Source organism: Gopherus flavomarginatus, chromosome 9, assembly GCF_025201925.1.
Source record: "Gopherus flavomarginatus isolate rGopFla2 chromosome 9, rGopFla2.mat.asm, whole genome shotgun sequence".
Lineage (NCBI taxonomy): Eukaryota > Metazoa > Chordata > Testudines > Testudinidae > Gopherus > Gopherus flavomarginatus.
Window position 1 is genome coordinate 68,696,792 of NC_066625.1, and position 25,543 is coordinate 68,722,334.

At 41.3% G+C, this 25,543-nt stretch overlaps 1 protein-coding gene across 1 annotated transcript in view; it reads left to right on the forward strand.

The window, feature by feature from the left end:
• The window catches only part of WDR72 (WD repeat domain 72), a 192,109-nt gene that overhangs the window by 107,977 nt on the left and 58,589 nt on the right, over window positions 1-25,543 (forward strand). The window contains exon 18 of the mRNA XM_050968656.1: window positions 10,600-10,786. Within this exon, the coding sequence (XP_050824613.1) occupies window positions 10,600-10,786 (187 nt within the window). The remainder of the gene's footprint in view (window positions 1-10,599; window positions 10,787-25,543) is intronic.

The window sequence follows — 25,543 nt, forward strand, 5'->3', positions numbered from 1 at the left end:
AACTGTCTTCATGTACACAAAGTGTAGTTATAAAGAGGAGATTGACAATTGTTCTTCTTAACCACTGAAGATAGGACAAGAAGTAATGGGTTTAAATTGCAGCAAGGGAGATTTAGGTTAGACATTAGGAGAAACTTCCTAACTGTAAGGGTAGTTAAGAACTGGAACAAATTACCTAGGGAGGTTGTGGAGTCTCCCTCACTGGAGGTTTTTAAGAGCAGGTTAGACAAACACCTGTCAGGAATGATCTAGATAATATTTAGTCCTGCTTCAGTCCAGGGTACCGAACTAGAAAAGCACTGGAGGTCCCTTCCAGTCCTATGATTATTAATAATTATCAATATGTGTTATTAAGTTCATTACCCGTAATTGGAAAAGGAAATCTTGTCTCTTGTAGAAAGAAAAAAATGAAATAGGAAAAAGCAAACAATTCTTATATTAAAAATAGTAGTTGGCAGTGTTCTCAGATTGGCTCAACACAGAGCAAGGCATATATTATGGTCAGTTCATTCCACTCTTTGGGGGGCTGCAGCCACTCAGCTATGCTTCAGGCAAAATTGCTTGTCACACAAATCATCTTGCATGTATATCACTCCAAAATATTTGTTTAAGTTAGCATCCATCTTCCTTTGACAATATGAGCTTTTAACCACCTACGATCCAGAGTCATTTACATCTGCATCTCTCTTCCACACCATTAAGTTCAATTCAGGGGCCTAAAAAATCTTCTTATAAGGCTATAGAAATACACTCTTCATCACATGGAGTTTTTAGATCAAGGGTGGTATCTTTCTAGATGATTTACTCCATCTAGTTCGACCACAAGTTATTGAGCTGGATGCAGGAACCAATACGAGAAATTCCCTGGTCTGCTTTATGCAGGGGTTTATCATAAACAGATAGCTAAGGGTTAATGTTCTTTTACCTGTAAAGGGGTAACACCAATAACCTGAAACACCTGACCAGAGGACCAATCAGCAAACAAGACTTTTTCAAATCTGGGTGGAGGGAAGTTTGTGTGTGAGTTCTTTGTTCTTTGTCTTGTGTCTGACCCTCTCGGCTCTGAGAGTGATTTTTCTATCTCCTGCCTTTCTAATCTTCTGTTTCCAAGTTGTAAGTACTAAGATAATAAGACAATAAGGTTTATATTGTTTTCTTTTGTATTGACATGTGTGTAGTTGCTGGAATGTTTAAATTGTATTATTTTTTGGATAAGGCTGTTTATTCATTTTTTTTCTTTTAAGCAAATGACCCTGTATTTGTCACCTTAATACAGAGAGACCATTTTTATGTCCTTTTCTTTCTTTTTTTTATAAAGCCTTCTTTTTAAGACTTGTTGGAGTTTTTTCTTTAGTGGGGACTCCAGGGAATTGAGTCTGCAGCTCACCAGGGAATTGGTGGGAGGAAGAAGTCAAGGGGGGGAAATCTCTTTGTGTTAGATTTACTAACCTGACTTTGCATACCCTCTGGGTGAGGGGGGAAGTACTTCTGTTTCCAGGACTGGAAACAGGGAGGGTGGAGTCTGTTTAGATTCACAGAGCTTGCTTCTGTATATCTCTCCAGGAAGGTTTTGAGGATACCACAAAAATGACATTTTTCCCAGATCTGGACCTTAGCGTCCAAAATATGGGTGTTAGCATGAAAACCTCCAAGCTTAGTTACCAGCTTGGACCTGGTAAAGCTGCCACCAGCCAGGAATCTATACAGTGCCTGGCGCACTGTGGTCTCCCCAAAACCTTCCCTGGGGGACCCCCAGATTCAGATTCCTTGAGTCTCACAACAAAGGGGAATAAACCATTCCCTTCCCCCCTCCGGGTGTTCCCTCCCTGGGTTCCTGGAGAGATATACAGAAGCAAGCTCCGTGAATCTAAACAGAGGGACTCCACCCTCCCTGTTTCCAGTCCTGGAAACAGAAGTACTTCCCCCCTCACCCAGAGAGTATGCAAAGTCAGGTTAGTAAATCTAACACAAAGAGATTTCCCCCTCTTGACTTCTTCCTCCCACCAATTCCCTGGTGAGCTGCAGACTCAATTCCCTGGAGTCCCCACTAAAGAAAAAACTCCAACAAGTCTTAAAAAGAAGGCTTTATAAAAAAAAGAAAGAAAAGGACATAAAAATGGTCTCTCTGTATTAAGGTGACAAATACAGGGTCATTTGCTTAAAAGAAAAAAAATGAATAAACAGCCTTATCCAAAAAATAATACAATTTAAACATTCCAGCAACTACACACATGTCAATACAAAAGAAAACAATATAAACCTTATTGTCTTACTATCTTTGTACTTACAACTTGGAAACAGAAGATTAGAAAGGCAGGAGATAGAAAAATCACTCTCAGAGCTGAGAGGGTCAGACACAAGACAAAGAACAAAGAACTCACACACAAACTTCCCTCCACCCAGATTTGAAAAAGTCTTGTTTGCTGATTGGTCCTCTGGTCAGGTGTTTCAAGTTACTGGTGTTACCCCTTTACAGGTAAAAGAACATTAACCCTTAGCTATCTGTTTATGACAGGGTTAAAATTAGTTGATCATAATGGTGCCTTCTGGCCTTAAAGTCTATGGAATATACATAAGTGACATTGGATTTATTAAATCCCACTAGGGGAAACTGAGGAAGAGATGTAATTGCGCTGCTGCACTGAGCCTCCAGGTATGAGGCCCCCCCATCACAATGTCATACTGACAATAGATACACAGTGGATCCTGCATTGTGATCTGGGTCATTTGATGTTCAGAGGCATAATTTTGACGATTGCGACATTGCATCCACAAAAGAATGGCTCTGAAGGAGTCCAGTATCTGTTATAAACTTATTCCTTGTCTGTTTTACTCTGTTGCTGAATTTCTTATAGTAGTATGTAGCCATATACTACATTTCAAATGGCATGTGTATCAGTGAGGAGAATACCACTTTACAGCTGAGAAGCGTTCATGGTACAGTAGAAATAATACTCTGTGCCACACTATTAGCCATAATAGATAGTAGTGGTGTCTGCAAACATTCACGTCCAAGTCGAGTTCATCACTTCCTCTTGTACACTCCTGATGTACCTAAGTTATTAAGGATTATTAATTCTCTTTCTCTGTCCTATCATCTTCCACATTATTAGTTCAACTTTCCCCCACAAACATTTTTCCCCAAAGCCAAGGTTTTTCTCTCTTCGGAATCCTTTTAATGAAAAGTCAAATATAGGAGGTCAGTGTCAGTAGCTGCAGTTGTCAGGTGAGAGCCACATAATAGCACTCTAACCTGCTCAGCCTCTGAAATGTTTTGATCTCTTGCATTTGTGGATTGGAAGACAGATATCCAGGAAACTTGTGGTTGTGTTTGGTTTCTCCATTTGTACTTTTCCACTAATAGAGTGGAAGCTGTATTAAAACCATAATTGATCATAGGAACATGGACACATACGAGTGGATTTAGCATCCTAACATCCAAACAAGATCTCCTGGTAGTCTGCCTACTTCAGCAAGACAATCAGACTTCTGTATCATTATTGAGGCAGAAGTCCCTGTTAAGCCATTTGCAGCGGGTTCCCTTAGTTCTCAGATATGCCAAGAGGCCTTTGTGGCAGCTACAGCTGTGTTTGTACGCAAGTACTGTGTCAGTCAGCACAAAACATTTTGGCGGGTATGCAGAAGTCAGAGGCACCCACTAAATGTGACTGAGCATTGACAAAGACACCTCGTAAGAGGTGCTGCAACTGTGGGCAAAAAACTTCAGATCTGAAGACTGGTTTGGGACAAATCTGTCAGAGTGACCAGCTGCCTGCACAGCCCGTGCCTCAGATCTCCCTTTATTAATGTGTTGGCCATGGGCCTATGCTTCCTGAAGTAAAGGGGTTAACAGAGCCAGCCTACCAGCAACAAAGCATGAATGGGAGTTGGTTTAATAGCTGATGACATGAGGCCCCTATTGTACATGTCACAAATGATTTTAGATGTTACAGTATTCACAGCAGTTTGGCTACACACAGAGAGAAATTTGAAGAGCAAGGCTTACTTAATGCTGTGGTCACATGGTGACAAAATTCAAGCAGAGTTGATGTTTTCAGAGTCCATTGTACATGGCAAGAATTACAGCTTTACCTTTGTATTTTTAAAATGTTTATTTAATTTGAGAAAGGTTTTCTTTTTACACTAATATTGCATAGGTACATGCTTATCTATCTCACATCATTTTAAAGGAAAATGTATTTGATCTTTTTATACCACTCCGCTCATTGCTCTTTCAAATAAAATGTAACACCCTCTTGCCACATCATCCTAACATATATATTCCTTCACTCTTCTCATGTACTGGACTATCTGCTCTATAGCATTTAATATAGGAAATAAAGGCTACTCTTGTCTGCTAATACTTCATACTAAAAGTAATTTATTTCCTTCTTTATCTGCGCAATGAGTATTGGGTTGTATTTTTATTTAATACATTAATTTATATAGCAGTTGTTATGCAGGATCTAGTTACAAATGCAAACAATAAAACCCAGCGTTCCAAAGGACAGTTCCCTCCCCCAGGTCAGTCAGTCCATAGTGCAATCAAACTATGTTTTCCCTGTTGCTGACTGTTAGCAGGAAGAAAGATATATTCATGGATTTCCCTTGAGAATCCTTCTTATTAAAAAAAAAAAATTGTCTTCCTATTCTCCCTGGCTCCTTAGCTTTGAAATGTTAAATGCTCAAATCTCTCCTCCCCATTCCTTCATTTGGAATTTCAAATACCCTCCTTGAGTCATTTCATATAGAAAAACGCAGTTCTCCCCACTACCTAGTTCTCCCTGTCCTGTTCCCAGGTCTTTCAAAATCTTTTTGTGTGACATTAGTCCTTATGAAAGATGCCGGACTGACATCCCTGGAGGCTTTATCTATCCTTTATCTAGCCACAGAACAGTTACAGCATCGGCAAGCTTCCCCACACTGCTCCTAAGTTTCTGACATGGAGGGACCTTATAGTTATTGGAAAGAGGATACCTCAGTCTTTGTATCCCCCTTCCCATCCAATTCTTGGTCTCTCTGCCAAGACTGCCATTTAGTGTAACTGTGGTAGTGCCTAATACATGATATTATTGTTAGTCAGCGGTCCCATTCATGTTGCGTGAAGTGCACGTACATAAAGTTTTGCAGTATTGGAGCCAAAATAAGTACATGTAGGCACTGGTCATGTTGCATGTAGCACATAGGCAGACTCCTGTGCTTGCATGGAGTCCCACTGAAGTGAGCAGAGCTCTCTGTGGGTTCAGCAGGCCACTTGCACGCTACACATTGCAGGAGCAGAGCCTTAATATATTTACCTGTCTACCAGGAAATGGACAGAACTCCAGTAAACTCCCTAGCAATAAACTGACTACCTGGGCATAAACACTGGGCAATCCATTCCCTTTGCAATTTTAGAGTTTATTTGTAGTTATTATTTTGTTAATCGTACCAATCCAAGTATCTCTTTATTTTCCTTCCTGTATTCCCAGTCGTTCTGGTCTAGCTGGATTAAGAATGCACTTTGTAAATTGTTCATTTGCTGCTATTTGGTGTGTCTGACATAACCAGATTTCCTATGTTTTTTAATATTTAAGCGGGTGTTAGTTATACTTGAGCAGTCTTAACTGTTATGCAATGTAATGTCTGTGCTTTGGAATAAACAGGGCCTCTTGTCTGGATAATAGTAATAGGAATGAAATAAATGTATATTCACACTATCCTATGACATTTTATATGTAATCTTTCTATGTGTGTATTATATTTTTTTTAAAAGAAAGGTTTTTTTGTGTTTCTAGAGCCTTTGTTATTAAAATTTAGGACCTGATTTTGAAGGCCCTACAGCCACAATGGCTAACTGTGTGCATGTTTTGGAGCACTTAGGAATTTAAGTACTGTAAAGCTATAAAATGTGCCTACAGTTATTTGGGCCTGTAAAATTGTGCCTGCATTTATTAGCCATAGGGTTCCCTTTGCACAGAGTCCACATGCAGTCTGTTCTGGAAGATGGAGGGGTTCTAGGTAAAATCTCCCAAGCATGTTAAGAAGAACATGGGTTAGCACAGTGCAGCTTCTTGTGGCTAGTGGTTCCCCCCCACCCTCCTATGCCTCCATCTCCTCTCCTGTTTTAGGGGATGGTGGTTGCCAGTGTCTCTGACTATAAAAAACACCAAACCAGACAGCGTAGATACTGCAGGCCTGCTGGGATTTATAGAGAGGTGCCAACCTTCCCAGATTGGCCAGGGGTTTCCTGGAATCAGAATCAATCTCCCAGTGGCTTCTGAAGTCAATCCGGGAGATTTTAATATGCCACTATAAGTCCGGTTGACAGCGCAGTGGGGCTAATCCAGGCTCCCTACCTGCCCTGGCTTCGCACGGCTCCCAGAAGCGACTGGCACATCTCTGTGACTCCTAGGTGCAGGGGCAGCCAGAAGCTCTCTGTGTGCTGCCTCCACCTTGAGCACCAACTCCGCAGCTCCCATTGGCCGGGAACTGCAGCCAATGGGAGATGCGGGGGTGATGCCTGCAGGCAGGGGCAGCATGCAGAGCCGCCTGGCCACCCATAAGCCTAGCTGGACATGCCAGTTGCTTCCGGGAGCTGCCTGAGGTAAGCACCGCCTGGCTGGAGCCTGTGCCCCTCACCCCCACCCACACCCCAACCTCCTGCCCCAGCCCCTCACCCTCCTTGCACCTAAACTCCCTCCCAGAGCCTGCACCTCAGACCCGCTCCTGCATCCCAACCCTCTGTCCCAGCCCTGAGCCCCCTCCCTCACCCAAGCTCCCTCCCAGAGCCCGTACCCCCTCCTGGATGCCAACCCCCTGACCCAGGCTCAGCCTGGAGCCCTCTCCCACACTCTGAACCTCTCGGCCCCAGCCCAGAGCTCCCACCCCCTCCCACATGCCAGCGCTCTGCCTCATCCTGTGAAAGTGAGTGAGGGTGGGGGAGAGTGAGCGACGGAGGGAGTGGGGATGGAGTGTGCGGAAGTGGGGCCTTGGAGAAGGTCCAGGGTAGAGGTGTTTGGGTTTGTGCGATTAGACGGTTAGCAACCCTCCTACATAGCCGCTTCATTCCCCTCCACAGTCTTTTGGTGGCATAGAATGAGTACAGCAGATACATGGTTTCTAGAAGACCAGCAGTTTACTTCTGTGGAGTTTGTGGCCTGACGAATTTGGAAACAGCTTCTTATGCTCTCTTTCTCTGTTCCAGTCCTAACAAAGAGAACAGTAGCCATTAGAAGTAATTGCTAAACTGTGGAAAGAGCTGTCAGTATAATTTCATATAGATGTGGTAAGCAGAATGAACCGTTGTATAGTGTTGCTGTTGTAGGTCCTGATCATCAGACAGTTGCTTTCTATGCGTTGGTATCCATATTTATTGCCAAAAGTGTATCACCTATGCTCTGTGAGACCTCCTTGTAGCACATTTATTTCTAATGACCATGTCACCTTGAAGATATCGCCATAGGTTCCCGCCCACTATCTGATGTTAAAAGCAGCTAATATTTGCAACAATGCCTACAAAAGTACAGGAATTGTCCCATTGCTAGTTCGGGCAAGCACATTAGTAGTAACAGGATACAGAAATTCATCCATCATAACAAAAATGGAGTCTAGATGGATAAGTAGTAGAAATTAGCACATAGGTAATAAAGAGATACTAGCGGAAAGCTGTGAAGAGGGTCTATTGTTAGAAACAGGTGAAGCTCTTGAAGGGAAATTTCAAATTCACTGACAAAGTTAGAAGAGATATTCACGTTATTGGGAGATGTCCAGGGAGCAGACATAGCTGAAGATGTGAAACCACATGGAGTGATGTGGAAATGTGTATTCAACAAAGTGATAGACAAGCTGCATGCAGAGATTTACAAATGCCTTCACAATATCATGTTGTGCCATTTTGCTACACTTTTTATTCCATGCTAAGATGTTAGAGGAAATTACACATTACAAAATACTGCTTGGCCAGTGTACACAGTAGTGATTCAGGCAATGAAAATCTGATCCAGACTTGTGACAGATTTTTAGCAGATCAGAAAACCATGAAAAGCAGATAATTTTTAGGCTGTATGCACTGTGTCTTATCAACACAAGGAACATGTTTTTCTGCAAACTATCCACAACTCTTTTGAGAACCTCTGTCAAATTTTATTTTCTGCCAGAAGTAGTCATAGAACAAGGACAGCATCTCTGTGTTTGCTTCTCTTTCTTGAAGAGTCTGGATTTATTGCAGGAGCCAGCTGCAGGGTCTGGATCCGAAATACCCAAAGTTGAGGGTTGTTTAGATCTGTGGCTTTTGTTTTGGTTCCTGTCTAATCCAAACTAAATGTTCTTTTTTTGTTGTTGTTTCTCTACAACATAAGGAATGTTCTTGCAAAATAAAACACTTTTTAATAAATAATTGGAGTGTTTGTGTTTTGACAAAACACAAAAGAGCTGGATTCACTCCTTGTGAATTTACTCAGTTCACTCCTACACAGTGGGCTCCTGATACAGGTGCATCTGTCCAGAGTAGGGATTTAGTGCAGTCAGAAAGGTGAGTGAGGCCAGCCTGGGAGTGAGTAGGGCTAGACTCTAGGGTGATGCGCTGACTCTGCATCTATTTCAATCAGTCTCCAATGGCCTAGCTCTTACTGAGCGCTATCCTAAATTCACAGCTGGCCTCCTCTAAAGAGTTGTGGGTATATGTGAATGTCTCTCAGCTGTACAGTCCTGAAGTCTTAACATCCTAGTTGCCCTTCATGCAATTTACTGCCCTGAAGAATGAATGTCTTTTTGTAATGCTTAATTCCTGTAACTTGGAAAAAAAAAACATTCCGTTCTGTAGATGATATGGAATTTTAAAGTTCCGGTACTGTGGGCAGAGAGAGAGCACAAATCTTATCCCTGTGAGTAAAGAGACTGCAACGGTTTAAAAAATATTTTCATTGTATCATTCATCATGAATGATCCCAAAGATCCCAGATCCTGTCCCCCTTTGTGCTGCTTCCATTAAGCAAAGAAGAATAACAGCTATTTGGGGATTCCCTCTAGATACAGGAATTCCCAAATGATTATAGCTGGCATAGCCAGCTCTACATTATATGTTCCTGGCCCCATGAGTAATAAAGTAGGCTTGTTGGGTGAATGGAAAGAGTGCCTTGAGCTTTTGCAACCTGTGGCCAGAAGAATGGTTAGAGTAGCTCTAAGGTTGCTCCATACTGCATCAGAAGTGACCTGGCCCCTTGCTATCCCCAGATTTGGAGAACTGCAATGGTGACGTAGTGCCTCCTTTGCTCCCTTCCTATCGTGTCTTGCACTGAGCACAGCACAGCCAGACCCAAAGATGTGTCTTTACGTGTATACCATGCAACACTGAAATGCAGCCACCTCTAGAATGCAGGGCAGCAGTCAACCAATACAAAGCTTAGTGTACTACAGTTGAAGAAAGAGACATTTTAGAAAAGAACCTCTGAAAAAAGCCCTTTTCTCATTAAAAGAGCTATGAGATTTTTAATCTCCCAGTAGAGAAGATAGAGTTTGGGGCTTAAGGTGTCATCCAAAATCGTGTGGAAATTTAACACTTTAAAATATGTGAAAACATGTCAAGCCTTAAACACACAAAAGCAATTAACTGTTGTGTGTTGAATCTCAGCCAATTTATACCTTGATATTGAAACGTCTGTTTTCCAGCCAGTGAGTCTCACAGCATGGGGATATTTTTAAACCAGGCTGTGGTATCTAGGCACAAGGATGAGAGAGTACTACAAAAGCTTTAACAGAATTCCCATGCTGTAGATTTAATTCAAAATGTTCAGCCTTATTAATTCAAAATAGATTTTCTGTGTTTAATTCATATAGAAATGCAGCGACACCACCAAGCAAGGGCAGAAATAATCAACTGCCAGAACATACTGCTGAACTCACATTGCAGGCCAATCGTAATTTCAGCAGATATGTAACCTTTCCTTTAGGGTAACAGAAGTTCTGTGGAGAGCTTTCTTCTCCTTCCTTTTGAAAAAGAATATAGCGCCAGCCTGGCTGAGGTGCAGCTGCAGGCATATGATACCAGTGCTAATAGCAAAACATAAATGCAACTTTGTGCACTGAGGATTTAAACAACTGGAATTCTAAGAAGGCAGAGCCAAATCATGAAGTCCTTATGCAGTCATTACTCATTGCTGCCCACAGCATGTAACAAATTGGAGAATTTTCATACTAACCATACCGAGTTTGATCCCCAGCTGGTGTAAGTTTGGTGAGTTTTATTGAAGTCAATGAAGCTATGCTGATTTACACGAGCTAAAAAACTGACCCATAGTCTCTAGTATACTAATTTATTGGAGCTTTTAGTTTATAGTAAAGCTAGTGAAAATCAAAAACTCGTGCTGTATGATAGTCATCATTAACAACAGATACCGCTCAGCTACTATCCAGTTAACTGTTATTTCTTAATCTAAGTATGGGAAGGAAAGTGATGGTATCTCTTTTATCACTAGGTGGCAACTATTGACAAATGTTGACTTTCTAATGGCAACTATTATAGCTGTCTTAAATTGTGTTTCTAATATCTGCATTTGAAAAAAACCATATAAATAATTAAAAATACAAATATCTTCCACTAATAATCTGCATCCATGACAGATTATTGAAGTGATACAAGCAGCACTACTGGCAGAAGTACAAAGAAGTATGAAAACCTTGAAAAAGACATCAATCAGCAATCAACCAATGACCATGATAGACAATGGAAATAGTGAGGTGCAGACACTGGCAAAAACTGGGCAGACAGAGCAGATGGCGAAATGCATTAAAAACATTTCCTTTCCAAGTAAGTGCAAAATTTATTGGCATATTCTTTCATCACAACTTTTCCTAGTACTTAAAACATGTTAAGAATATGAGTTCATAATATATTATTTCTCTACAAGACAAGCCAAATGCCCTGTTTCTGACCTACCAGCCTATCAATTTTCTCATACAATTGTCAGGTATTCAAAGGACATCCACATTCTATTATCATATTTAAGTAATGAAAATTAAAGAAGAAAAGGTGAGAATTGTTTTTGTTACAATGTTTTTAATAGTTAATTTGATTGAAAACAAATGAAGAAAGTGTGTTTGGAGATGAAATCAGTATATTACAAATTTGAAATGAAGAGATTTTAAAATTTATCTTTCAGTGAGAATAGACTTATATTATACTAAAAAATTAATTGCTTAAACTTTATAACTTTGTAATGTGGTATGGAATCTTTTCTCTTTTTGCACTAGAGCCTATACAATAAGCAATCAAATTAATTTTACAGTTGGATCATTTCATTTTACAACAAACTTAATCGTTGTAACTTTATAATAGTACTAATGTTTATGGTAGGAAAAGATTGAATCTGAATTTATGTTATGAAGTGATATCCATTTTTTTAGCCCATTAGCTGAGTCTTAAAATTAAGTGACCTAAATTTTAGATCTAATCTTATTAGTGAGCCTTCTTTGAAGAAGCTAATTTATAATCTCATTGAGTGTGTCTTTCTGTCATGAAAATTTGTTACCAATCTACTTGTTCCAGGACACTAAAAATGATCAGTGATGCATGTTTCAGGTCACAAAGAAAAATTATATCTTCCATAACTTGGACTGTTGTATTAATACAAAAATGCTAAAGCTTTGAATAATTATCACTTTTGAAGTTATATTTTGCTTACTGGAGATCTTTTTAATCCTTTTATCCTTAAGAGGTTGGGGACAGAATAACTTATGATAGTCCCAGCCCCAAAGTTCAGATCTGGATTTGGATCCAAACTTCCTTAGAATCTGGGGTTTTGACTTGGTCCGTTACTGAGAAGCTGTCTGGGAATTTTAGATCTGCAATGAGACATCTGCATTCAAGAATGTTTAGAAGTTGGACTTTGGTTCAAGTCCTTGGCGATTTTAGCAGGTGAAAATACACTTTTATTATATAAATTGTGACAGAAAAGATCATTACAAAATATTGTTGCCTTTTTCACGAATTAAGGTGGAGTCATAATGATAATTCCTAGGGACTAAGGCCCAGATTTTTAAAGGTGTATTTATAGATGTTTCTGTGCTCAGTATCTCAGTGCTTAAGTCTCATTTTCAAAAGGGATTTAGGCATTTGGATGTCTAATTCCCACTATCAATGACATTTAGGCTCCTAAGTACCTAAATCACTTTTGAAAATGAGATTTTTGAAAATGAAGCACCTTAATACCTCTAAATATCTGGACCTAAGTCACACCAAGTCATAATTTAAGTGGACAAATTTTGTCAAGAACAAATCATGTCAAACCAACCTGATAGCTTTCTTTGGCAGAGTTACAAGCCTTGTAGATGGGGGGGAAGCAGTAGATGTGGTATATCTTGACTTTAGTAAGGCTTTTGATACTGTCTCATAAACAAACTAGGGAAATACAACCTAGATGGAGCTAAGGTGGGTGCATAAAGTGGGTGTATAACTGGCTGGAAAATCGTTCCCAGTGAGTAGTTATCAGTGGTTCACAGTCATGCTGGAAGGGCATAATGAGTGGGGCCCCGAAGGGATCGGTTCTGGGTCTGGTTCTGTTCAATATCTTCATCAATGATTTAGATAATGGCATAGAGAGTACACTTATAAAGTTTGCGGACAATACCAAGCTGGGAGGGGTTGCAAGTGCTTTGGAAGATAGGATTAAAATTCAAAATGATCTAGACAAACGGAAGAAATGGTCTGAAGTAAATAGGATGAAATTCAGTAAGGACAAATGCAAAGTACTTCACTTAGAAAGGAACAATAGTAATTCTCTACCTTACCAGGATATTATGATGGTAGATACATTAAAGATTGTGGGGCATTCAGACACCAGAGTGATGGGGGCGGGGGCTGATATAAATGGGTAAATGTGTCATGTTATTCTAAAAAATGCAAATATTGAAGAAGTGCAGTATGATGTTAAATTGGAGTATGGGCTTTATTCCTAAATATTTAACATTATTATTGACTGACTTCATTTTACTCTGTCTCCGTGGCAGAGAAGTCTATAATTTAATGGTTAGTGAATGCTTTAAATATGCAAAAATGCATATAAATCACACTATAAAGATTAACTTGCAATAACTTCTGTCTTTGTAGTCTGAAATTCCTGATTTAAGAAAGTGTTAATGGTTCAAGTTTTCAAATATATTTAAAAACTGTTTGCTATAACATTGTTTGCATGTAGTTTGAATCTCTCCCCTTTCCCTCCCCCGCCCCCTCACCCTTAGATAGAAAAATTGGTTCTTGGTGAAATGAAGAGTTTGCTGGTAAATATATCATTATGAAATTAATAGTGGGATTTGAATATTAAAGTTGTTTAAACTGCTGTTTAATAAAAATGAAACAGATACACAAACCTTGTAAATAATCATCTTTATTACATAAATAAGCTTTAAAGACTTTCATCTACACAATGAACTAATATAGCAATATGTTTTCTTAAAACAGAGAATTGTATTCAGACAGTAATAGTATATCAATGAAAAGCATCACATAAAAGCTTCTATTCAACAGAAAAGTTCAGTGGCCTTCTGCAGCAGAAGGTCTGAGAACAGACTTCCACTGCCTGCTGAGTTTTTCAGAAGAAAATCTGTCTGGTTGTGGAAACCATTTAAGTGGTACTTTATGCACTCCTCCCTGTGCATTCTGTGACAAGGTCTTTATCTGTAGCTAATGAATCCTCCCTACCCCCTGTGAGGTCTTGCTTCCTGATTAAGAAGGTGTGGATAGTGTGTGGGGTGGAGAAGTGGCTGTGGAATTCTTTTTCAGAGAGCCTTCTGGTTGTCAGCCAGGTATCTGTTTACATTTGGCCAAATACCTCTCTGTGGCTTTTTGTTGTTTTTTAATACCCAGGGTCAAATTCTGCTCTGACTTAAGCACTGTTTGTGCCCATTAACTTCCCTGGGATTGCATGAGTTTTAAATCAGAACTTGGCCTTGGTCTGTTGTTTTGCTGAGGGTATCATCTTCATTCTGTTATTTACTTTTAGTGATATTAATGTAATGTGTATGGATCGGTAAAGTATTCTTGCAGAACCCTAAACTCTGATGGTATTTGAACATTGTTCTCTTAGGAATCAAGCCATCCTTTATCCCTAGATGCAGCGTCTGCACCAGACTCCACATTTGGATAACCCCCCCACACATTTTCCCTTGAGGCTGATTGTTCCAAGTTTGGGTCTGGGTCTATGCTCATTTCATAAGCAATATACTTTTCCTGAATCCCTTTTTTGGGTTCCAGATCCAGCAAAAAGATGTACATTGACCAAAGTCTGGGCTGTTGTGAGTGTACTGATGCGCAGCTATCACGTGATGGAGCATTTGAAATAGACAAAGAAAGAGACAGCTATCAGTGCCACTCTCTTCTGCAACTTGTGCTGTTTTCCCATCATTTGCATGCTGACCATTTGTACAAGCAATAATAAAGTCATTGAGGAGGGAGAAAAATTAGAGGATCACTTGCACTAAGGAGAGAGAGAATGAGAAGAGATTGAAGAGGAGAGAGTGGGACAGGACAGACACTGAAAGACCCAAGAAATAGCGGGAGAAAGAGGGAATTGTACATGAAACATGGCAGTGCAGGCATGTTTGCTAATGTTAAACTTAATCAGCAAATTGGTCATTGCCAAAATCTCAAAGATAGGATTTTGAACCCATTTTCTGATATGAAGAAAGTAGGGGCAATAGGATGGGGTAAGTAAGTAGGAGAGGAATGGAGGAAGTATTAACAGACTGCAGGACTTTGGATTGAAATGCAGTAGAAAAGAGAAACCAGTAAAAGCAGAGGTACGAAAGAGGCCATGTCCCCTCAAAACATAGGTTGTTGAGGATCATCAGTATACGATGCTTACTCTTTAGAACATATTTAAATCACAGAGAAGAATAAAAAGAAAACAAATGGCTGGTAGAGACTAAAATGGGACTGACGAGTGTTTTTCAGTTCTGACAAAGTTTCTAAAGGAACAGCAAGCAACAAGTGAAGAGTTCATATTTTGTTCTTGTTTTCCTATTTGTGAAACTGACAAGAAGACAAATATCCCTTTTTCCTTTTTTATATGTAAATATTTCTGCAAGGCCCAAGCTGTGTCCTATACATACAGCTTTAAAGATTTCATTGCCTTAGAGCAACTGGTAGTCCTCATTGCTTCTTTCTCAAAGTAGTTCCATTTTTCAAGAGAATTGAGATTGATTATCTTTGTGTTAGCATATGAAGATCTAGAGTATATCATCATCCCATCTCCCAGGTGTGTGCATTGATGCCAGCAGATGAGAATGTGAAGGCAACAGGAGCATGAATGGGTAGCACTGAGGCAGTGCTAAAGCCCATTCTTCATTAACCCTAGTGTTTCCCCAGCCTTACTCAATGGGGCAGGTGCTGCTTTGTGTCAAAATGCTGTTTACAGAAAGCACAGAGCAAAAAGGCTAGTTCTAGCCAAAACAAAGAGACTCCTCATGCTTATATAATGCTGAAATATGAATTGGTCCAACACTGCCAAGAGGCAGGTGTATGTTGTAAAATAAATAAATTAAATGATGATAATATGAATAATTCTTTGCATTTATAGAACTCCTTTCACGCAAGGATATCACAAAATTTACCAAATGAAATGATGCGTTAAGCCTTCCAACACCCCTGTGAACAGGAGAGTAACAGTGTGTAGTGCACAGGAGCCCCTAAGCACAATGTTAAAACCGGCCCCTTGCCATTCCCTGACCCTATCCACTCTTGAAATGTTCATCCAAACCAGCCCAATGCAACTCCTGAGCCAGCTTTTATCACCTCTGGCATTCCAGCTGGACTGGCTTCTGGGTCCCTCTTCTCTTCTTCCTCCATTCTTTGTCTTGCATCTGGGCTCCCGCCCATCCCCAGCAAACAGTTCCTCTTCTCCCAGTCCCATGTCCTTGTAATCTCACCTTCCTCCCTCCTGCTTCCAGTCTTCCTTTGTTGCGTCTTATTCCTAGCTTTCTCCAGAGGCCATCTCCACTCCCAGTCCAAAAATATGTTCCCGTCTTCCATGCTTTTCTCTATTCCAGATTTTGTTGCTTGTTCTCATGCTGGGGAAGGGCCCTAATGGCCTGAATATTTATGCTGCTTTGCTCTTCACCACTATTTGGTTCAGCCACCTCAAAGCTTTTTGGGTCTCTCAGGGAGCAGAAGTCACTTCCACTGGCTACTCAGCAGCTAAATGGTGATAGTGAGTAGCTGCGGAGGCTCTGAGCCATGGAAACTTTTGAAGAGGAAGGAGGTACAATGCTAAATGTCTGTAGCAATGGACTTATGGACCAGGGGCACAGTCCCTGTATTCCTGTAATTGCTGGGCCTGTGATTCTCCTGGCCCTGGTGGGAGCAGGGAAAGCATGCTCTCTCCTGGTGCCCTTCTCCCCTCCCTCATATTCCCATGTCAGGGCAGGAACTGGTTGATCAGAACAATGAGATAAGAAAAGGAACATATGGAGCAAGACGTCAGATGAGGAAATGAAAACAGCACTGTAGGTGGAGGTAAGATTATGCAGGACCTTGGAAGTGAGGTTGGTGAGCTTGAATTTATTAAGAGACATCAAGTCAGTGATCGGAGTCAAAATTGGGAAAATAGGGTTGGAGTTGTGGGAGTGGAAAATAGCACTAAATATAGGATGAACTGGAGAGATGAGGATAGAGTACCATATTCAAGGTGAAAGATTAAGGCATGGAATAGGACTTCAGTACTTGGGACAGTGAGAAAACAGTAGATTTTGGTTCTACTTCAAAAGTAAATATGGAGAAGAAGATGACAAGAGAGCCAGGGATTACACTGAGGTTGAGCAACTTTGAGATAGGAAGGATAGTAAAGTTGTCAATGCTAATAGAGGAGAAATGCAAAGAGGAATTAGGGGAAAAGATAAATTCCATTTTAGAGAGACTGAGCCTAGATGGTGGTAAGATGTCCATGAAGAAAAGCAGCTGAAAATGTGCGACTGCACAAAGAGTGGAGAAATCAGAGGTAGGAAGCATATTTAAAGATTATGCACATAGAAATTATTTTAGAATCCATCAGGGAAAATAAGGTCAAAGTAAAAAAGTATAGGAGAAGAAAATAGTATTTGTGCACATTTTGTGTGACTACATGCTTTTTCTGGGTGTATTCAGAATTTTTACCCTGATCCTGCTCCCATGGAAATCAAGGGCAAACTCTCATTTATTTCTAGAGCTGATTAGAAAAAATTAGCAGTTTTCAGTTGGAAAATGTAGTTTGTCAATACTGTAATGTTTCATAAAATTATGTTAATTTTCCCAGAATTTTGTTTTGGAGTAAAAAACAAGGGAATAAGTTATGACAGTGTTGAAACATCCCATTTCAAAATTTTTGGAATGAAGCTTTTTGATTTTTCTAAAATGGCCTTTAAAAAATTACATCACATAAAGAGTCAAAATTGAAACTAGACTCTTTTATTTGGTCAAACAGAAATGTTTCAACTGCAGTGATATTAATTTTTTTTTAATTTTCTTTTGTGTAGAATTTCAAATTTTTTTGGTTTGTTCTGAATTGGAAAGAAATCATCTGCAAAATGGAATTTCTGTTCCCCAGCCAGTTCGTTTGATTTCATTACAAGCAGCAGTGGACTCTGCAGAAGCAGAATGACATACACACAGTTATAGACCATGGTTTGAAAATGTGACCCATTATACAAGTTCCTGTATAACAGAATCATTTTAAAATACTGTAGGCACTTTTCTTTTTTTTTTTTTTTTTTCACTTCTCAGAGTCAAGCCATTGTTGGTTTTGTTTTAAATCTTGACATCGACTATTATTATCTGATGGATAGCATCTCAAAGAGCTATTAGAAATGATTGCATAATCCACGTCAACATATCACCACTGTTAATGAGAGTGGTATTCATTGGTATTTTATTTTATATCCCTGCAACAGCAAACCAATGAGTTAAGCATTCTGTTTGATAAATGGAGTCTGAATATAAACCACTGACAGCAATTTGCTTTGTCCTGTACTGAATATGCATTAAAATGAGTATATTTTATAGTAGTTTCATATTACAAATATTTCCAGTAAAAGAATACAGATCAATTTTATTTTTTTGTATCTAACCTGCGGCTTAACTCTGCCACTATATCATCTCATATATATATTCAATTAAAATTGTACTTTGATCCAATATTCTTTAATATTAGTGGTCAGTTATTAAAGGAAGCAAGCTTGAAGACCAACTGTAAAACTACAGCTTATTTCATTCCTTGCTCCATATATTTTACCAGAGAAGTCCTTAATGTAACAGAAATCAGATTTGGTGTGTATTTGTAACAGAAATCAGATTGTACAGGCGCCACCTCAGACTTCTCCAAAACATCAGAAGAGATAGGATTCCACCAGGACATAGTTCAAGAAAACAGTAAGGAAGCCATACATTTTAAATAGAGCTTCATAGTATTTGTTGTTGCAGAAGGCTTTTATCTGGAGCAGCTTAATAACCTTGGCAGATTTTGGAAGCTGTTTTTACATCATTCTTTGACAAAATATATACATAGTATTTGTGTATATGTATTCCTAGCTATCTGCATGAACAGTTGAAGTGTAACAAAGTAATGAGCAAATTATAAAGTATTAATTATTATGTTATGTTCTGTCAGGTCAACTTTATCATTCATCAGGCATAATAGCATTAATTTTATTTATTACAAGAGGTATGCTTCCTGATGGTGTGTGTATGTATGTACAGTTCAGTTTTATAACAATAGGGTTCCATTTTTATTTTAAATTATAAAACATTTTTATTATCCCCAGTTGTATACTGCCCCAGATGAATAAGATTGATAAATGAGATAAAGATGATTATTTCTGGAAGTCTCACCAAACCTCAGTGTCACAGGAAATGGTGATATACTGAAAAGGATGTTAATACCTACATTTTTACCTTTCCAGGGTCTGACCTAACCTCTTCCACCCTATGACCCCAGCTGGAAGGCCCACTTTACCTAGGGAAGGAAACCAATAGAATTTGATGTATGGCCCAAATACCTGAAACCAATGACTAATAAGTAGTACCACCACTAGAAATGGTAAAGAAACATAGCTAAGATTATGAAAAACCTAACACGTAAACAGAAAGAGATGTTTAAAGCGATACATACAAAGAGACACATAAAAGAAGTGGATATTTGTAAATCTAAGAACCAACTCAACCCTCCATCCCCCCAAATCTTGCAGTTGGAAGGGAGCCTTACCCATATCCCTCTGCTTTCCTCAAAGCTCACCTACCTAGGGAGGGAGACAAAAAAATCTAGTATATGGCCCAGACCCCCTAAACCAGGGCCTGATAAGTAGTACAACCCCTAGAAATGATAAACTACAGCTAAAATGTAAGAGAGAGAAGAGAGAGAGAGAGATTTTTAAATATATGCAGTGAGATATGTTACAGGAAAAATAATCTAATGTGAACTAAAGAGCCCCAGTACATTTTAATTAGAAAGGGTTCTGAGCCAAACCTCTGGGCTGCCCCTAGTCCATCCTTGCTTAGGGCAGGAAACCACTATGATTTAGTACCTGGCCGAGAACCCCTAAGCCGGAAGCCTGATACGTAGAGCCACCCCTAAAATGATGAAGTACAGCTAAAAGCATGAGAGCAACTAAAATGTAAAAAGCTGTTTTAAAATATATACAGAGAGACCTGTTAAAGGACCTGGACGTTTGTAAATCTAAATGTGAACTCAGCACAATAATGTGTTTTCCCACTTGTATAATTATAGAGGACCCTGATCCTAGCCCGCTATTATCCCAGCATCCTGATCAACTTGCAATAAGCACTAATAGGATTTATTATATGCCCCCAGTTGCCTACGCAAGTGCCTTAAATGGTAGCGCCAGCCCTAGGAATAAAAAAGAACTTCAGCAAAACCCAGGAAAAGTATAAGAAAAGCTAAAATGTAAAAAGAGAGCAAGATGGGTGTTCTAAAATGTGTGCAAAGCGAGTGGTTAAATGAGGGGGAAACAGTTTGTAAATCTAAGTGTTGACTAAAAACACAGCAACATGTTTTCCCTTATGCCTAACTGGAAAGAAAATTGTAAAATAGTTAGGTATTTATAATGATACATATTTGTTCTTAGATAGCAAATATTAGGGTTTTTATTTAAAGGTAAAAGAATTGTTGAAATCCTTGCATTCGTACTAAGAGGGAGCATACACAGATAGTAATAGAATACAGTAGAGCTGTAGTTTTGAAGCCTATTGGGGCTTGTATTTTTTTAAAATTGGTTCATCCCATTTGGCCCATCTTTCCTCAATTGTTAATCTAATATAGGCAAATAAGTCACTCCATTTTTCTTAAATCTTTTATGTTGGTTCTGTGTTTTTACAACTAAAGTGGTACTGAATCTAATTCTAATCAAGAGACGGGGAACTGCAGGGGATGACAGGTGGCTCCAGGCTGAGAAGGGGCATCTCAGTAGTTCATTCTGCCATTCCTTTGACAGCTGGTGCACTGTGCACCAGTGCTCCTGCCCAGGTGCTGGCGCGCAGTCTCATCCTCCACCCTAGTGGCTGGCGCCCTGTGTGCTCTCCTGCCCTCCAGTCCAGGTGTTGTGTCCTCCACCCTGGTAGCGGATGCACATGCTCTTCCTGCCCCTCCCCCAGGTTCGGTGTCTCCACCATGACCCATGATGTCTGGATGGTAGGACCAGGCTGGGCTGGGGAGTCCTACCTGCTATCTGGTCACCGGCCTTCTCTCGTGTGCGATGGACCAGTTGCCACTCCAGTCCCTCCTCCACAGGGGTGGAACATAGCTGGGTCCATACCTAACTATTTTACAATTTTCTTTCCAGTTAGGCATAAAGGAAAACATGTTGCTGTGTTTTTAGTCAACACTTAGATTTACAAACTGTTTCCCCCTCATTTAACCACTCGCTTTGCACACATTTTAGAACACCCATCTTGCTCTCTTTTTACATTTTAGCTTTTCTTACCTCCACAAGATATTGTGAGAGCAGAAAACATTAGGGGGTGGGGGCAGGGAGGAGAAACATAGATCTGCTCTCCCCAATATGTCCATTGTGGGGGCACTAGTCTCTGGTTCCACTGTCTCTGCACAGAGAAGCTGTCATGAGCACAGAGCAGCTCTCCATTGTAATACAGATACCTGAAAATAGCTTTCGTAAGACAAAGAGAACAGGTGATAATGACTGAAGTACTATTACAGGGGTAGGTAACCTATGGCACGTGTGCCAAAGGCTGCACGCGAGCTGATTTTCAGTGGCACTCACACTGCCCAGTTCCTGGCTACCAGTCCGGGAGGCTCTGCATTTTAATTTAATTTTAAATGAAGCTTCTTAAATATTTTAAAAACTTATTTACTTTACATACAACAATAGTTTAGTTATATTTTATAGACTTATAGAAAGAGACCTTCTAAAAATGTTAAAATGTATTACTGACACGCAAAACCTTAAATTAGAGTGAATAAATGAAGACTCAGCACACTTCTGAAAGGTTGCCAACCCCTGTAATAGTAGAAAGTCTGCACAGATATGGTGGGAGGCCTCTCCCTCCCTTCCCCACTCTTTTTACAAAGCTTTGATAAGATTAAGGCCTTCTAGTAGCTGTCTTTGTGGAAAAGTGAAGGAATATGCCCTTTTTACTTAATAGAAAAGCTTTTCCAGTTTATAATCCACAACTTTGTTTTAGAAAACAATATATGTGCAGGAAAATGCACACCCAGAGCCCATGTGAAAACAAGGCAGTCAACACAGAACATTAAACAGACACACACAGAGAAGCACAGAAAAACCAAACTAAAAGTCATGATAGCCCACCACGCATACTTGAAAAGTCTGCATAGATTCTTGCGCGTGCATAAAGTACATGCACAGACATGACACAAATTATACCAGGACACCAGGCCTCTATTTAGTCATCTGTCCATCCAGTTAATTAAAACAGATCCAGGCACATTGTTATTGGGTTGAAGAATTGAGACATTAGACAGCATTGGACAGCATTGAACAGAGAAGTGTTTTGCCCTAGCTACTTCGATATTTTTTATTCCAACAACTTAATCTAGAGCAGGGGTTGGCAACCTATGGCACGTGTGGGCACGCGAGCCAATTTTTAATGGTACGTGGCTGCCTGCTGGGACTCCCCCCGTGCCATTAAAAATCCTGCCTGGTGCGGTAAGCTGCAGGGTCCATGGTCTCGGGCTGGAACACCAGCCGAGCACAGCAGGCCGCCAGCCCCTCCCCTCCCCTGGAGCCCTGCCGCCACACACACAGAGCTCTGGGGGCCGGGGCTGCATGCTCCCACGGGGCAGCATTTGGCTCCACAGGGAGGAAAAGACACTCCCCGCTGACCGGGAGCCCTGCCACCATGCACGCAGCGCTCTGAGGGGCAGGGCTGTGCACTCCCGCGGAGTAGTGTATCTGGCTCTGCTTGGAGCCTCATGGTAACGGGTCCAGGGCTGGGGAGGGTGGATAAGGGGTAGGGGCAGTCAGGGGATAGGGGGTGAGATCCCGGGGGGGGTGTCTCTGGAGGGGGCAGTCGGGGAGCAGGGGGGTGGATGGGGCATGGGAGTTCCGGGGTCTGTTAGAGGGCAGGGAGTGGATAGGGGTCAGGGCAATCAAGGGACAGGCAGGGGGTAGGGCCTGGGGGGGCAGTTAGGGTGGGGGGTCTCTGGAGGGGGTGGTCAGGGGACAAGGACCTGGGGGGGTTGGATGAGTCGGAAGTTTGGGGTGGGGGGGCTGTCAGGAGGCAGGGATGTGAAGAGGGGTTGCAGCAGGCAGGGAGCGAGGGAGGGGTTGTATGGGTTGGGAGTTCTGGGGGTCCTGTCAGGGGGCAGGGAGCAGTTGGATTGGGCATGGGAGTCCCAGGGGTCTGTCTGGGGGTGGGGTGTGGATAAGGGTTGGGACAGTGAGGGGACAGGTAGGGGACTCCTGCCCTGGGCCCTGTACCTCCCTCATACACACCCAGACCTCTACTTGATTTCTTCACCCCCCGCACAACCCGAGCCCTGACTCTGATGTCCCCACACATACCCAGCCCCTCCTGTGCCCTGACACCTGTACCTCCATCACATGCCCCCAGCCCTGACTCTTGCACCTCCCACATCCCCAGCCCCCCCACATCCTATGAACCCTGCACATCCCCACCCCCACCCTGAGCACCAAACAGGAGCTCCTGCACCCCCACTCACATTCCCACCTGTACACCTCACACAAAATGGGAGCTGCCCAGGTAAGTGCCCCGCACCCAACCCTCCTGCCCTAACCCTGAGCCCCCTCCCTCATTCTAGCTCCTGGCCAGACCCTTCATCCCCAGCCCTGTGCTCGGTCCACTCCCACCCTCAGCTGAGTGCAGAGAGAAGAGAATGGGCCAGAACCAGAGAGAAGGTAGGTACCCGCTGTATGTGGGCATGGCCGGGACCCCAGACTGACAGCGAGCTGAGTGGATCCGGCAGTCAGGATCCCGGCTGGCAGGAGCCGGTGGATGGAACCCCTGAGCGGCAGTGGGCTGAGCCGCTCAGCCCACTGCCGGTCTGGGGTCCTGGCCGCCGGCCCCGCACAGCCTGCTGCCGGTCTGGGGTTCTGACTGCTGGACCCTTGCCAGCCAAGGTCCCGGCCACAGGCCCCACTCAGTCCACTGCCAGCCTAGGTGAACAGAACCCCAGACCAGCAGTGATGTTGGAGAAAAACTCAGTTCTTGCTTTTTGTTTGGGTGCAGCAAAATCAAATACTTTATTATTTCTCCAGCAGTTGCAATAGAGGGAGGGAGTGCCCTAGGACACAAGGTCGCCCCAGTCCCGGACAGGTCTCTCAACAGGTAAACAATTACAGCAAGCATTTATACCTTTGTTACAGACAATAACAAGCAATAATACAGACAATAATAAGCAACAACTGCATTTTGTTTATACATAGGCCATCCTGCTATCTTATTTTTCTCACTTCTGGAAGGCATCAGTCTACATATTTGGTTATTAGTGCAAGGTCATGACAACTTCTCACACAGTTCTTTTCCACTCGCCTCACACTATCCTCGCTTCTACAGGTCTCACGTCATTAGGGTTACAGCTGGCCTAATTCTTGCTAACAAACTGACATGCATTCCCTACAAATTCCCTACAAATCCTTGTCAATTCTTTTCCTTCTTCCACAGTGGACTGAGCGGGCCATCGGCGTAAGATCAACATTTTAATTTAATTTTAAATGAAGCTTCTTAAACATTTTGAAAACCTTGTTTATTTTACAATATAACATTAGTTTAGTTATATAATATATAGACTTATAGAGAGAGACCTTCTAAAAATCATTAAGATGTATTACCGGCACGCAAAACCTTAAATTAGAGTGAATAAATGAAGACTTGGCACACCACTTGTGAAAGGTTGCTGACCCCTGATCTAGAGCATGAGGAGTGTTAGAACACAGGGCAAACCCTGATAACTAGGGGCCTATAACATACTGGATCCTAACCTCATTACCGCTGATAGCAAGAGGGCAATACTATGAAAACCCCCAAACCTATGGCACCATGATCCTTCAAGCGGAAACTGATTAACGTACAAAAATGTTAGTAAAGTCGTTAGTAGTGCATCTCTCATGCTCTCCCTTTGAATAACAAGCCAACAGTATAAAGCGCCACTTTGCATAGTCACAGGGACACCCCCGACCATATACCTACGCCCCATACACAAACACACATGGCCCTTGCCAGAGGAGCAGATACCATTGTTTTGATAATATAAATATAAAATCATGTATATATTTATATATGAAACTAAATGTGCAAATGTCTTAATCTTACATCTTCCCTTTTTTGACTGCTGGCCTCACTCCAGTGTGACTAAACTGGAAGGTCTTCTTTACGTAAGGAGGGAAACCAGTGGACTTTTTAAGTTCTGTGCCTGGTTAAAGTGTTGCACGGTCATTGTGTTGCTTGATAAGGCATGTGGATTAAAGATGGAAAAGCCTAAGAGGCCGTTGAATCTGCCCTTGCTCCTCTCCCCTCCCCCCAATTAAAGCAGCTCATGAAGAGATGTTACACAGGCGAAATTGCTGGGGGCTGAGGAAACACCCATTCTGCAGGCACAACCAGGGCTTGAAACCTCAGAACCTGTCTTGAGAGTCACGAAACTGTGATAATTGGTGATGAAAATGATCACAAGGGCAGTGCAGAGGAGGAGCATAACGACAATCCTTGGACCCAACATTGTCTGAGAAACCAGATAGGAGAACCCTACAGTTCAAATGTCAGGATGTACGGAGACAAGTCACAGGTAAGTTGTACATAAGAATATTTTAATGGGTTGAAGTTAAAGGTATGGGTGCTGGGGATAAGAATTGATCATGGATCAATTGACTAAGGAGTTTAGCTCATAATCAAAAAGCTGGTGGATCAAGACCATCCAGGGGCAAAAAATTTTAAGCCATGAGATAAAGAAGTTTCTTAATGCAAAAATAAAGGTTTAAAAGCATGTTAAAAACTAAAATATTGATTTTTTTTTTATTTTAAATCTCTCATAGCTGAGCAGTTGTTCTTCAGAGGCTTTGGAGAATCTGGACACTGACAGTCTTAAAG